The 15,941-nt window shown below is 38.7% G+C and overlaps 1 protein-coding gene across 1 annotated transcript; it reads right to left on the bottom strand.

Annotated features, from left to right (window-relative positions):
- Positions 1 to 7,748: 7,748 nt before the first annotated feature.
- On the bottom strand, positions 7,749 to 15,653 carry MS4A3 (membrane spanning 4-domains A3). Its single transcript, XM_027577844.1, is given in 6 exon segments — positions 7,749 to 7,868; positions 9,117 to 9,275; positions 11,610 to 11,666; positions 14,755 to 14,783; positions 14,786 to 14,888; positions 15,501 to 15,653. Coding segments are annotated over 6 exon segments (621 nt in total).
- Between the last annotated feature and the right edge of the window lie 288 nt (positions 15,654 to 15,941).

Here is a 15,941-nt window from a genome sequence, read left to right as displayed (position 1 = left end):
ATATTACAAATGGAAAGATGTTAGCTCTTAGGGGGTATTTTCTGATACTCCCAAAGGAATCATTACACCCTCGTTTTCTCTCTCTGTGTCCCTTTGTCTCTCTCTTTAAGAGGCCCAGAAAGGCTGAAACTGACACCAAACACCAAGGGTTCCATGGGAAGTTGGGTTATAAAAAGGAAGGAAGTAAGAAAATATTGTTCACAAAACCGGACAGGTGGAACTAAAAGCGAAAGCCTCTTTGTCTCTTCATTTACATGACTTCAGAAATGCAAAGAAAAAGATTTACACAGACAACCCAGGGACTTAAAATCGCTTTGAACCCTTCCTGAGATTGAAGCTGATCTGCCATTGCTCCTTCCGGGCCATTCAACTGTGAAGGTCCTGCACGTGTTTGTTATCTATCTTCTTACACTCCTTCTAGTTCCCCAAATGGCACTTTAACAGGGAAAATTACAAGTGTGTATATATAATTTGTTCTCTTGTGACCAAAAGCATCTGCTCAGTGGGGAGAATAAGAGACACCTAGAATCATAGGCAAAAGGCAGACACTAACTCCTATTTCTATTATGAATGATGAGCTTTCCTAAACCCTTCTGCCTTTCCCCCTGCCCTCCTACTATAACCATATTGGAACATTTGGTCAAAATCATTTTTTACTGTTTTCAGTATTATTCCAAAACTTTGCATAATTTCCTATTCTTTATCAGCTTATTTTTGAAAATGTAATTTTATCCTCCAATACCTTCTGAGTGTTGTATACATCGCCTGTCAGCCCTCTTTTTTCCCATTGCTAACCCTGGAGAATGAGGTAGCACAGATTTTTCCTGGATCACCTGTCTGCCCTTGTTCCAGTCTGAACTGGTTGCCTCTAAGCATGCCACACTGTTGTCATTGTAGGACTTCCCATTATCCTGTCTTATATTGGATTCTTTATTTCCCTGATCCCACTTTTTTCTCTTGCTTCGTTTACTCTTGCACATTGGAAATGTTAACCAGAAAAATAAAATGGCCAGTTATTTTACCAGCAAAATGAGTTCATTCAGGAATAGCAGAAGAATCACAATTTGGAACACGCAAAGTATGGCAAACTGTAGGTGAGTCCGAAAAACAAGGGGAGGTCAGCTTTTAATAGGTTTTAGAAGGAAACTGGGGAGGGTCGTTTTGAACAAAAGTTCATCGGAGAAGAACAAGGATTTGAGGTTGTGGCGATTTTTCACTGGCTGCAAGCTGTGGTTAGTGCGTTGTTGCAGGGGCTGGGAGAGATCTTTATTCTTTTTCTTACAAGCAGGAGATAAAATTCTTATGTGAAAACATCCTCCCTTTATAAACTAATCATCTTCCTTCTTCCCGCGGGCAAGGCAGGCCGCGGGGAGTGGTATGTGTGCAAGAGCGCCCCCTTTCGGGCTCCCTAGCTCCATTTCTATTTTCTCGTGGTCCCAGTAGAACACAATCTCCAGTTACATGCTGAGAAAGGGTATCTGGGAGATAAGAGTTTTTGAGGTTTTGCTGGCCTGATATTTCCTTTTTTACACCCCCGTACTTGATTGAAGTCTAGAGAAGTATAGTGTTTGAATGGAAAATATTCTTTTACTCAGAATCATTCACTCCATTTTCTTCTAGCATCTAGAGTTCATTTTGGCAATTCCAATGTGATTTTACAATTATTTACAAAATTACAAATATTTGTATGTGTCATGTAGTTTTTCTCTGGAAAGTTTTATAATTTCTCTTAATCCATAAAGGTAAAAATACATGATTTTTAGATTTAATGTAAATTTTATGCATTAATTCTACTGGATATTCAGTAGCATTTTCAAACTAGAGACCCACCCATGTACTCTGTTCTAAAAAAAAAAATGCTACCAAAGTTCCTTTCAGCTGGTCCAAGAATTAAATTGACATGAGACAGATTAACAGGAGAAAATCAAATTTAATTTCATATGTACGAGAGTTCCACATATATGAGAGGTGCAAAGACAAAAAGGTAAAATGAGGTATATAAGCCATCTTGAGCCAAAGAATGGGATAAGGACCTGGGGCTTCAAAGAGGGGGAAGGAAAATCATAGGGCAATAAGAAGGGTAGATGTTTAGTAATTAGATATTTGCCCTGCCATACAGATGGGTCACTCACATAAAATTTATCTTCGGTGGAACGCCTGGGTGGCTCAGTCAGTTGAACATCTGACTCTTGATTTCAGCTCCGGTCCTGATCTCAGGGTCATGAGATCGAGCCCTGTGTCGGGCTTCACACTCAGTAGGGAGTCTGCTTGAGATTCTCTCTCTAGGGGCGCCTGGGTGGCTCAATCAGTTAAGTGGCTGCCTTCGGCTCAGGTCATAATCCCAGAGTCCTGGGATCGAGCCCCATGTCGGGCCCCTTCCTCAGCGGGGAGCCTGTTTCTCCCTCTCCCTCTGCTTGCCCCTCCACCTGTTTGTGCTCTCCCTCTCTCTATCTCTATCAAATAAATAAATAAAATCTTAAAATAAAAAGATATTCTCCTCTCTCCATCTCTTTCTGCCCCTCCCCCTGCTCGTGCATGCTCTCTCTCTCTCAAATAGATAGATAAATCTTTAAAAAATAATTTTATCTCTGTCAATAACTCTTATTCTGGGAAAGATCTCCAATTTAGATCCCTCTAGGTAGTTAAGGGAGAGACAAAAGTTTCTCTTGAGCCCACAGGGTCTTGATTGCCTTCAGCTCAAAACAGTCTACAAGCTAAAGAGGCACATCTTGGGGAGACTTTGTTCTGAACCCCTTCACAGACACCACCTTAACTAAGTAATCATGGTTAATTACATTAATGATGCCATGTTGATATGAATATACTGGGCGTCCTTACATGATGTGATGAGAACGGTACTTCAACTGTATGAAAGTCTGCCCCCAAAACCATAAATCTAGTTGAATCAGGGCATAATATCAGACTGACCCACACTGAGAAGACATTCTACAAAATACCAGAACAGTGTTTTCAAAAATGTCAAAGTTATGAAAAACAAGGGTAGTCTGAGAAAGTGTCTCAGATGAGAAGAGACTAAGGATATATATTGATCTTTTAAAAAGAAAGAAATTTGCCCCCATTTGTAGGTGTAAATATAATAAAAGATGAGCAAGATCCTGAAAGGAAAAATCCCATAATTAAAGAGAATAACTGAAAACCGTAAGACATTAATGTAAGAAATTGAAGATGACACAAATAGAAATATATTCCATGCTCATGGATTGGAAAAATTGATACTGTTAAATGTCCATACTACCAAAAAGTAATTATGTTGTACAACTAAAACAATGTGGTATTTTCACAACAACAAAGTCTCTGAAATAGGAGGCTCTGGGTAGATGCATGCATGTATGTCAACGTCAGTATGGCAAATAAGGAGATATTCAACCGAAAATTTCTAGAATTATTAGCTTTCCAAAAGGAGGATGATGGTGATGATGATGATGATGTTACTCTCTATAGAAAAAGTAAATTACAGATATATTAAAGATCATAATATAAAAAGAAAATCTCGGGCGCCTGGGTGGCTCAGTTGATTAAGCGACTGCCTTCGGCTCAGGTCATGATCCTGGAGTCCCGGGATCGAGTCCCGCATCGGGCTCCCTGCTCGGCGAGGAGCCTGCTTCTCCCTCTGACCCTCTCCCCTCTCATGTACTCTCTCTCTCTCTCATTCTCGCTCTCTCAAATAAATAAATCTTTAAAAAAAAATTAAAAAAAAATAAATAAATAAAAAGAAAATCTCCATGGACTTGAGGTAAGGAAGGGTTTCTTGCACAAAACACAAAATGCATAAATCATGATGAAAAGTGAGTAAATATAACTACAACAACAATTTGGGGTGGAAGCAAAACAAGAGGTAACAAAAACACCAAAATAAAACAAAACACAATCAGAATGGGAGAATATATTTGCAACAAATGTTTAACAATAAAAACAAAATGTGTTCATGAAACTTTAATTCCAGATACAGGTTAAATTTCAGGTGTGGTTAGGTTAGGGTTTGATTTCTATTTTCTGAAATTCTCTTACATTGCCTTCAGGTTAGTTTTTTGCCATGGCCACTAATAGCTACTAGTTCTAGCTGTAGCTTAATTCACAAATATGATGAAAGGGAAGGTTGTATTTTACATTTGTAAAAACCCTCCAACTTAATGTTGATGGTTCCACAACTGAATCAAGCCCTGGTCCAGGGACATTTCATGGGCTGATACAATCAAGAATGGAAGTGTTCTGATGGGTTCAGATTTCCCGTGGTGAGCCCTGCAGCCCAGGGTGAGGTTAACCCTACCAAAATCTTGAGTTTACCATCAAGCTGGGGACAGCTAGAATGGCTGCCAGGAAGACAATCACAATGTCCACTACAGGATGTCAATATGTTTTGATCAAAATTTGTTAGCAGATTATCTGTGCGAAAATACAAAGAAATTACTTATTTAATTATAACATCTTAGAGGAGAAAAGTAGAAAGAATTAAAAATGATAATACAAATGTTACTCTAAATAACTTTTTTCTTCTGCTGAAGTCTATATGTACCCATCATTTGCTTTGTGTACTGTATCCGACTCCTAATCAACCTCTTCTCCACTAACTCCTTCCCATACACTCTACATTGCAACTAAAAGGGTATCTCTAAATTTCAAGTAAGTGCATGCCCTGTCCATATTTACCCAGTGGTGTGCTGTAAATATTCAACTGGCCTTCCAGAGTTGGAAGATGGGGGTGGGAATGTGATTTGTGGCTTACCAATCTCTTGAGGTATAAATACTACCACCACAGCCAACTTCAATCCACCAAAAATATATGAACTTGTGATCCCTGAAAATTTTTTTTAAAGATTTTATTTATTTATTTGAGAGAGAGAAAGAGAGAGCACGAGAGGGGGGAGGGTCAGCGGGAGAAGCAGACTCCCCGCCGAGCAGGGAGCCCGATGCGGGACTCGATCCCGGGACTCCAGGATCATGACCTGAGCCGAAGGCAGTTGCTCAACCAACTGAGCCACCCAGGCGCCCTGATCCCTGAAAATTTTAAAACAGCTCTCACAAGTCTACATAAGCCAGCTCAACACCACTACAGACAATTTTCAATTGCTTCTAAAGACTCAAAGAGCTGCTCTGTCTTATGGAAACCTGTGATGTGTGTACTTTTTCCCTCTCCAAAGTTTTATCTTGCCATCTGGCCCTCACACAGCATAGATACACTAAACTCTCTTGTTAGTTCCCTAAAGATCCCCAATTCTCCCCAGGTTAAAGACTTTTGCGTGCATCCCCCTTCATCATGCCAATTCTAGTCATCTTTAAGACCTCAGTTTAGAAGAAAAGTTTTCTAAAAAAAAAAGTGTTATCTCCTCTAACCTAAGATTGAAACTCTTCCTATATCTTCCCAGATTCCTATACTCTTCCTATCAATGCCCTTATTACTCCATGTTGTAATTACATATTTCCATGGGTCTATATATCCCACTATGAGCAACTTGAGAGCAGAAACTATCCATCATTCTCTATTGTATCCTAAACTTGTAGCACAGAACATGCACATAGTAGACACTCCCTAGATATTGTTGAATGGATTAAAAAGCAGATAAAAAAAAATATATATATATATATATTTATTTATGTGTATGTGTGTGTGTGTGCTCTGAAGAAGAGAGGCAACAACTGGTTGAGAAGAGGGTGAAAGAATTTTTGCACATATGGTAAACAAGGAGCTAAGAGTAGCCCATGGGTATGAACTTATGGACATTATGAATGACTCATCTTAGTATCAAGAGAAGGGAATTCATTTATAAATGTGAAACATAAGCACTTCAGCAGTAGATAAATCAGGAACCAGATATATCAGAAGGAGCTTTAACATCAAACTGCCACCTTGAAAAGATAGCCATTAATATCACTGGGGGATAGGAGGAGCCACAACAGAAGTGAGGGTTTCTGCCATCTTCCCTGCACATCTGACCACCATCCCGCCTCAGCCTTAACAGCAGCAGCGGCAGCACCAATAACAGCATTATTTAGTACTTGTGGGTCTATTTCGCCTTTGCCATAGTTTGTTCAACCCTCATAACAACTGACATGGTCGTTGATTTTTTTTAAAGATTTTATGTATGTATGTATGCATGCATGGATGTATGTATTTAGAGGGAAAGCACAAGAGGTAGGAGGGGCAAAGAGAGAGGGAGAGAGAGAATCTCAAGCGGACTCTGAACTAAGCATGGAGCCCGATGTGGGGCTCGATCTCAGGACCCTGAGATCTTGACCTGAGCTGAAATCAAGAGTAGGTTACTTAACTGAGTGAGCCACCCAGGTGCCTGGAGGTCACTGATATTATCACACCTATTTCATAGATGAAGGAAAACAGGTCAGGGAGATTAAGTAACTTGCTCAAGTTCACATGGGTAGTAAGTGATAGTATCAAAATTTAAAGCCAGATCTGTGAGATTCCAAAGCCTTATTTTTTACTTCTCTGTTTTATAGTTTCTCACCATCCTTTGAAGAACAAATGTTGATATTGCTCTCAAAGTCCCCAGTCTACACCATCATTTCTGTATCAGGGCATGTTGGAATCTCAGAAGCTGACTGAAATAAAATCTCTGAGGCTTGACCCTCCCACCTCAAATGTAGTAAAAATATATTTTGATGATAATGATGGATTTTTGAGTTTTTACAATGCTGATGTCAGCTGAAGTCAGGAAGTGTTTTTCTGCAGTGGAAAAAAAAATCTGACTCATTTTCTTTTTCAGTGGATGGCTGGGAGTTGGGTTTAGAGAGAATACATAAAACAGGAATTCTTCTACTTGGCTTCTTTAAACCTTATAAAGCAGTGGAGTAGGTGGGTAAGAAGAAAGAGCACTGATTCTGGGAACAACTTTGGAGTGGTGATCACAGAAGTTATGAAACCAAGATTGTCTAAAGAAGTATTTTTCCTTCCATATCCAAACATACTAATGGAGTTTATAATTAGGACAGAAAAAACTGAGTCAAATATTCAAGTTTCTCATGATTGGTGCCCTAAGAGAGTAGGATTACATTTTGCAGGCTCCCATCCTCCTGAGTTCTTGGATGAAGCTCTGACTCACTGGAGATTTAAGCTTGAATTTCCTTGCTCTCAGACTTATTTTCATCAGGAGGCATCCCTGCTTACACAGAATTGGAAGGAAAGGAAATCACCTGGAAAATAAAACATCAATGTCCAAGAATAGGATCATCCCCTCCCTCTCCTTCCATCCCTTCCCTAATCATCATGATCATCACCAATAACATGTGATTGCTGATTATTATTGTGCTGAAGTTTTACGTACATGGTCCTCACAACAAACACCAGAAGAGAATGAAAATGTTTTCATCTTACAGTTGAGTTACCTAAAATCTGGAAAGAATTAATAATTTTTTCCTGGCTAGACAACTAGAAACTGACAAGTTACAAGGAAATAATTGGACTTAATTATATCTGTATAAAAATACATTAAATGTTATTATAATATTCATTATATTGTAGTAGTTGTATTATTATTGATATTTTAATTTATTATTATACGAATTATATTACTCTAACATTATACTATGACGTTATACATGTATTGAATATTACATTAAATACACTGTTTCCTCATATTCCAGCCTTCATTCCATCCCTCACATTCATACCATCTCCAACTCCAGGAACCCCACAAATCATTACTGCATAAACGTGTCTTTCTAATTCTGGGACTCAGAGAGAACTTCAAGCCTTAGCAGACTATGTGAATTATTAGTCATGGAAACAAACCCAACTTAATCAAATTACGTGAGCTTTCTATGCATCACATGGCTGAGACAGAGATGCTTATGCATAATTCCAGCAAGGTAAGGATCAGCATTAGGGACATCAGGCCCTAGGGGATATGATTCCTCATGTCAAACCCAGTACAAACATTCAGAGGGAAAAAAATATCATCAGGAAACCAAATATAATGTCTCCCGCCCTTAAAACAGAACAAAGTGAACCATAGATTAGGTTTAAGACATAGACACACACCAACACTCTATAAGAGACACTTTGTCACCCTAAAAACATGGAAATATTTTTCCTGGAGAGAGAGACACATTGCATTTCTTTATCAACCCACGTGAAGTAGTCATGGGTGAAGAAACCATAGAGGTAAAATGCTGATATTCTCACTAACATTTACTAATTTGAGTCATAGCAAACTAGGAAGATGAGTAGGAAGTTCAGGAAAATAGACAAAAATGACCCCTCCACCATTTCATTAATGGAACTTCATTAGAGGGTTTGTGCATTTACATCATTGCTAGAAACTAAACACTAAGCTGAAATATTAAACACAAAATTACTAGATTAGCGATTCTTCTATAATCACTGAGGCACCTTGAAGAAGCAAATACAAAATTGCTCCAGAGGGAAAATACTATGAAACCCACAGGAAAAAAAAAAAAAATCAGACCCATATAAATATAAACTTAGAAAATTAAAAATACAATTTAGAAAAAAATGAGGCACAAACTTCTATGCCAGCACACAGGAGGACTGGGAGTCAGTCAGTAAAAATAGGTCATCATGGAGAAAATAGGCAAATTTGAAGGAAAACCTTAATTCTAAGTGGACCTCAGAAGAGAGAGATTATCTCACACAAACAACAAAATCATTTGAAAAGGTTCTTAAGGAACTTCCCTTTAAAAATAAAATACCCCCCACAATTCAAAAGTGAGTCATGATTTGAAGATCCCAGACCACAGAGAACACTGTAAATCTTCCAAGTCAGTTTTATTAAGGAAGATGTGAAAGAATTTTGTTTTCAATTTAATCTCTCTGGAGAGTATAATAGTAGTAGTAATAAATATTAATAATATAACACAATGTGCACTGTTTTAACTGTTCATTAAATATTAACTTGTTTAATCCTTACACCAACTCTGTGAGACTGACACTATTACCATCCTCATTTGAAAGGTGAGCAAACTGAAGCACAGAAAGATTGTCTAACTTGACTTTCATTACGGAGCTAATGAGTGGCAAAGCCCAGATTCAAATCAAGGTCGCAGGATAGCTGATATATTATTCTTCTGAACATTTTAGATTGTTTGAAATATTTTCTAATTAAACACAACTTTTGAAAACATACGTTTGAAAAGATGCCCACGAAAATGCCTAAGTCCTGTGACTGTGAAGACTCACAACTCTTGAAAGACTGCTTATTAACTGCCAAATTTACTGAGAGGAAAACAAACCCAACTAGATCCAGAGCAGTGCTGGCAATACTCATTCCAAAAGCGATTTGCACCTAAAAAAAGAATAGGAATTTTCAGTTAATACAGGAAGCACATCCTTCTTTCCTTTGCTGGTGATTCATTTAAATAAATATCGATTTAAGGTTGTTTACACACCCAGCATCATCCTAGATGCTGGGCACACATCAATGAACAAACAAAATCCATACTCTCATGGAGCTTACATTCTAGCAGCAAAGACAAAGAAAACAATTGAGCCTACAAATAGGTAAATTACATAGTATTTTTAAAAGCGGTTAAGTATTGCAGGCTAATGGAGTGGAGTGAGGAGGACCTGGACATCCAGCGGGGAATGGAGATGGTGGTATTAATAGGAATGTTGCCCAGGAAGAGGCAGTGAGGAGCCGAGTGGGATACACAAGAGGGTAACTGGAGGAGAGTCCTTGCAGGCAAGGAAACAGCTCAGAGCCCTCCGGCCAGAGTGTTGCAGGCATGTTTCGGGGAAGCAAGAGCACAAGGTGGATGGTTAGAGGGGAGTGGCCAAAGTCAACAATATGAGGAACTGAAGATGGAGAAAAAGAGGAGAGCTGGATCACACCGGGCCCTGCAGGTCTCGAAGAGAACTTTGGTTCTTACTCTGAGGAAAACATAGGGCCACTGGATGACTTTGAGCAAAGGGGCAACACGATTAGATGAACATATCAAAGGGAACAATGGTGTCTCAAGCGGCACTGGTTTAGAGAGGGCCGAGGGTAGAAGCAAGGAGCCCAATTAAGAAAGATGGTGGTGGACTGGATGAGGAACAGTCAAACTTGGGTTGAGCTTGAACATAGGGCCAATAGGATTTGCTGACAAATTGGATTCAAGATTGTCAAAGAATGAAAAATCGGGGGTCATTCCCAGGTTTTTGGCCTGGGAATCTGGAAGGAGGGAGTTCTCTTCAGTGGACATGGAGAGGACAGTGGAGGGGGAAGATTCGAGGAAGATTAGGAGTAGAATTTGGGGGCTTTTAGAACTCTAAGTGGAAGCCATGAGATCCGCCAGACTGTTGCCCAGGAGGGAGATCGAGGCTGGAAGTATTTTTTCACAGTTGTAGGCATACAGATGTCACTTGAAGCCATGAGCATGGATGAGGTCACAAAAGGAATGAGTAGGGCAGGTGACAAAGGATTGACCTCTGGGGCACCCCAGCCTTCACAGGTCAGAGAGAAGCAAAAGAACTAGGAAAGGACATTGAGAAGGAGACACTGAAAAGACAGGAGGAAAACCAGCTAATCAAAGTGTTCGAGAGGCCAAGTGAAGAAATTACTGAAGGAGGAGTGGCCAACTCTGTGCTAAATGCTGCTCATGAGTCAGGTTAGATAAGAACTGGGAATCGATCTTTGTGTTGTCAGCATAGAAGTCTTCAGTAATCTTAAGCAGAATGATTATGGAGATGGGATAGGGAAGAAAATAAACCCTTATTGGAATGGGTTTAGTTGAAACTGGGTAGATTTGACCTGGAGACAGTACAGATAATCCATTTAAAGAGTTTAGCTACAGAAGGAAAAGCAAATTGTGCACATAGCTATCAGGAGACAATAAGGTCAAAATATTTTTTTTCTGTTTAGAGCAGTAACTGGATGCTTATAGGCTGATTAAAAAGATCTAGCAGAAAGACATTTGGAGTGGTGCATTTGGGTGGGAAAAAAAAAACCAGAAAGGACTCTAGTATTCAAGTTTAGGGACACTGGCTTTGAAGAAAATCATAGTGAGGTCACCTGCTGTAAGAGGTTAGAATGAAAAGAGAAATGGTACAGATCTGGTCCACGAAGCGGATATTAGAGTGGGGGTCTGAACGTTCTTCTCTAATGATTTGAGTTTCTCAGAATAGGAAGCAAGGTCATCAACAGAGAATAAAGGTGAGAGAAAAGGGATTGGTGTTCGAGGTGGCCATCCAGGGAGGGGGCAGAGTGAATGAGCTAGGGAAGTTGCATGGCTGGGCAGATGATTCAGATAGAACACAGAACAAGGGCGTAGTAAAGTGTTTAATGAATCACTAAAGGAATAGAACTTTTGGCTTTCAGTTGTAGAATTAGTGGTGGAAAGTGTATGCTCAAAGTAATTAGAATTGGCCAAGTTTCACGACACAAAAAAAAAAATCAAGAATCCTTTTTCTGAGCTTCAGATTCATCAAATATTCAAGGTAACCATCCCAATAATCATTCGAATCTCTATGGTTTTCTGATAATTGACCATCTGAATGCCTTAAGAAAAGAGAATTTTCTTATGCATTACATGAAACTCGGTGTCTCAGTTGGATTCACCAACCTCTACTCTCCTGCTATTAACGAATAACTCATTTCTAGTCCTATGATCAAAGGAAGACAAGAAGAACTGCCACTTACCAACACTCTTGTGGGTTTTCTCCCAGCTGCAACAGATAAGGATCCTGAAACAATGAACTGTTTGAACACAGGAAATGAAACAGATAAGAAAATACTAAGTCTCAACTATTTTTTCTTTGTACTCCTTCAATTAGTAGCTATCTAGCAATGGTTGCACAAAGTTTCTTTTTTAAATTCACATTCTACCACGTGGAATTATACTCGATGTCATTCATCATGTTATAGCAATAAAATTTTAAATTAGTTAAAATTTTGAGCAAATATATAATATTTTCATTATGTTTTATGTCTAGCTTTTTATAGGTTATGTGAGTGTACATACTTTAAAAATATAATAAATACATATATTTAATGTAACATAATTATCTTTATGCTTCAATTTTTAGTAAATGTAAATAATATTTATTGTTTTTAAGATTTTATTTATTTATTTGACAGAGAGGGACACAGCGAGACAGGGAACACAAGCAGGGTGAGAGGGAGAGGGAGAAGCAGTCTTCCTGCGGAATAGGGAGCCTGATGCGGGGCTCGATCCCAGGACCCTGGGCTTATGACCTGAGCTGAAGGCAGATGCTTAACGACTGAGCCACCCAGGCGCCCCAATGATATTTACTCATATACACATGCATATGTAACATTATTCTCATGTTCTTACCCAGGCTTCAGATAAGGGTCTGATTTATTGGATTAGATGTTCTAAAAGAACTTCTGCAAATCTGTCTATATTGATATATCCACTAATTTTTAAATGATTATTTTTGATAAGCTATTGTTTTCATGACTCTAATTTGACATATTGAATTCTCTACAAGTTCATGGTTTTCTTAAAACTTCATTCTGTTTTATACCCCATAAATCTTACAATTTACCAAGCCACTCCTAGGGTTTGAAGACAAAGTTGCCAAAATCATGGAAAACAAAAGCTTGCTACACAAATTCAATTCTTGAATTGTTTGAACATGAAGGAACAGGTTTTGAATTCCACTTCAAATAACAAAGTGGTTATCACAAGAAACTCCAGGCTCGCTAGAGCTTCATGGCCAAGAGCCTGCGCTCTGTGTCCTGATGCAGTCTTCAGCTTGTATTCATCCTATAACCTGAGGCAGTGTCATGCCCCTCTTTGCCTGTGTTTCTTTTTCTGTAAAATAGAGATGTGCATATCCCCATGTTAATGTCACTGACCTTATTGCTATATGGTGATAAAATAAAATAATACATGGCAAGGTCCTAGATATGGGCCCAGCATACACAAAGCCCTCATATTATTAATAATAGCTAAGGTTTTCATATTTTTTTTCCTTTTAATTTCATAGTGACCCAAAGATAAGGTCCTCATATTATCTCTACTAACCTAGGAAACTGAAGGGTAAGAGCTTAAATATCTTTTCTAAAGTCACACGGTTTAATAAGGATTAGTAAGAGGAAGATTGTTGTATATATAGCAGGGCATGTATACAGAAGGAAGGGGAGGGAGACTACGGTACAGTTGCATGTAAGACCAGATAGCAAAGGCTTTGTTCCATGTCATGGATCTTAGACTTTGCTCCATCGGTTATACAGAGCCAGAGAAAAGCTTCCGGCAATGGGAATTCAACGGTCAGATTCGAATCTTAGTCTTGAGGATGCCTTAAAAGAGTGAGCTCTGGTTCCCTGACCACTTTTTTTCACAAACTGACCTCAGCTTTCTGAGAAAAGAATACTCTTTTCCAATTGAATAACTGAAACCCTTCATGGTTCTCTTTTCTACAACATGGAAATTTCCCATTTAGATAGTCAGGATTCACGATGCAGAGAAAATGTGTATTCCCGGTTTTCTAGAAAAAAATCCAGATTCTAACTAGGTCATCTAAACGGTCATATTAACTACGTAAACATTTCAGAAATGTTAAATCTAAATTACATGTGTTAGACTATATCCAGAAACTGAATATAATCTTTTGTCAAAATATGAGATCTGTTTTGGGTCAAGAAATTTTGGCCAGATGATGAGCCATTTTGTTTTAAAGGACAGCTGAAGGTCAATGATTTTGAAAAAAAATCAAAGCTTGAATAAATCAGAGCCCAAGATTTACTATAAGTTTCTTTCTTCTTCATTTGCCAATTACATGTTCCGTTTACTATTTTCAACTAAACTTTCCCATCTTTGCTATGTCATGGTAGCATCTTTGTCTGAGACCAAACACATATAAATTCTCAAAAGTTCTAACACCAGAATCTACAAACAAAACAAGTCCTGCCTAATTAACAAACACTTCCTACTAGTCACCTTTTTAAAAAGTAAACCATCAGGTAGGTGATAATCAAATAACAAAGCTAAATAAATAAATTTTAAGATCACCTAAGACCAAAGCTTATTTTATTGATTACATTTTGACCCAGATAGGGGAAATCAGTCTTCTGATTTCCAGACTGTAATCAGCAGGCAAATCTCTTATGTCCCAAAGCAGGCTTCTCTTGGCTACACAATACAATTCACCAATACTCAGTTTTCATTTGATTTTCTTAGTATCCATAAACATAATACCTGGGTTTAATACATGAATGCATTAACTCAGTGTTTGGGACTTAAGTTGTACTCAGCAAATATGACTTCTCTTAATCAGAAAGGCACTTAGTTTTTTTGTTTGTTTGTTTGTTTTTTACTTTTTTTATTATGTTAATCACCATACATTACATCATTAGTTTTTGATGTAGTGTTCCATGATTCATTGTTTGGTCATAACACCCAGTGCTCCATGCAATACGTGCCCTCTTCAATACCCATCAGTGGGCTAACCCATCCCCCCAAACCCCTCCCCTCTAGAACCCTCAGTTTCTTTTTCAGAGTCCATCGTCTCTCATGGTTCGTCTCCCTCTCCGATTTCCCTCCCTTCATTCTTCCCCTCCTGCTATCTTCTTCTATTTATTTTTTTAACATATATTGTATTACTTGTTTCAGAGGTACAGATCTGTGATTCAACAGTCTTGCACTATTCACAGGCACTTTGTTTTTAAAATATGTGTAAAGAATTACAAATCAAAACCACAGCAGGCAATCTTCAAATCACCTAAGAACGACACTATAGTAATCAAACACACTTCTAGCAGTCTTCTAGCAGTGGTATTTAAGCAGTGAACTCTGGTCAGGGGGAGTATGAATACTCACAAATATAGGACCCCACAGTGGATAGGCTTGTAGAAGATAAAGAAAAACTGACTGAAGAGATGGAATAGGTTTTGTAAAGAACCTAGAAAAACACCCAGGACCAGAATCGTTGCTCCATTCAGGATCTGGATGGCCTGTAAGAAGTGGGTGTGTGTGTGTGTGTGTGTGTGTGTGCAAATAATGGTCATATACTAGTGTAAGTGGAGAAGAGACAATTTTAATTTTCTTCAGAAAGGAGATATCAGTGCTTGAAATGATTATAAAGTCAAGCCTGACTTACCCTGGGAGGTTTTCATCCCGTGCTATCCCCACCGATCCCAGGGGAGGCCGTCATCTCCCCCTCTCCCCCTGCTCCTGTTCATTCTCACAAACACCTTCCAGAAAGTGGCAGAAGAGTAGAGGCAACATGGCTGGTAACACAGATGGGGTCAGATATCTTCCTAGCATACTTTAGGGCCATAACGCAATTTTTAAATTTAAAATACGGAATATGAGTTCATAAGAACTCAGCCTCCTGATGTGGTGGTCAGATTGGAGTCCATTCTCCAATGTTGATAGGTTGTTTCCTACTCCCCAGGCCTAAAATAGGCCCCAGTCTTTTCTTAAAGAAGCACATTATTGACTCAGTGATGAATAACTCAGATTCTTCCTTAAGGGGATAAACAAGGTTTTCTACATACTTATTTTCTTCCAATTAGTAGAAAAAATCCAAAATTTTTCTAATTTTTAAACTAAGGTTGAAATACCCCAAGGGCTTGTAGTTTCTTCTGGTGATTTTGCAATTCATCAGTGGGCTGGTAGACAGAGTTATCTATCAACACTGATTCCGCCTGGCTTGCTGGGGGACAACCTGCTGAGGCTTTCCCAGGTTCTGCATTACCAACTTCTTGGGGGGCCATCTGGGGTTATTGACGGCTGTCACAGAAAAGAAGTCCAAAGGTCTGGCGTTTTCCCCTTTGCCACTAGCTAATATTTTCTGAGTGCAACAGAAGGGTTCAATTCTGTCCGTACATCAAAATGACTTCACAAACGGAGCAACAGTTTACATGGTTGAATTTCATTTCGTCTTGGAGTAGTAATCATCAGACTATTGTAGTAAGTCTGGGTGCCTCATTTAACTTTGAAACAGTGAAGAGTGATCCCCTTCTCATTTTTATATGCACATATACATTATTACATAGCCCCCC

The sequence above is a fragment of the Zalophus californianus genome, chromosome 11, assembly GCF_009762305.2.
Source record: "Zalophus californianus isolate mZalCal1 chromosome 11, mZalCal1.pri.v2, whole genome shotgun sequence".
Lineage (NCBI taxonomy): Eukaryota > Metazoa > Chordata > Mammalia > Carnivora > Otariidae > Zalophus > Zalophus californianus.
This window is presented reverse-complemented; position numbering and strand designations above follow the sequence as displayed.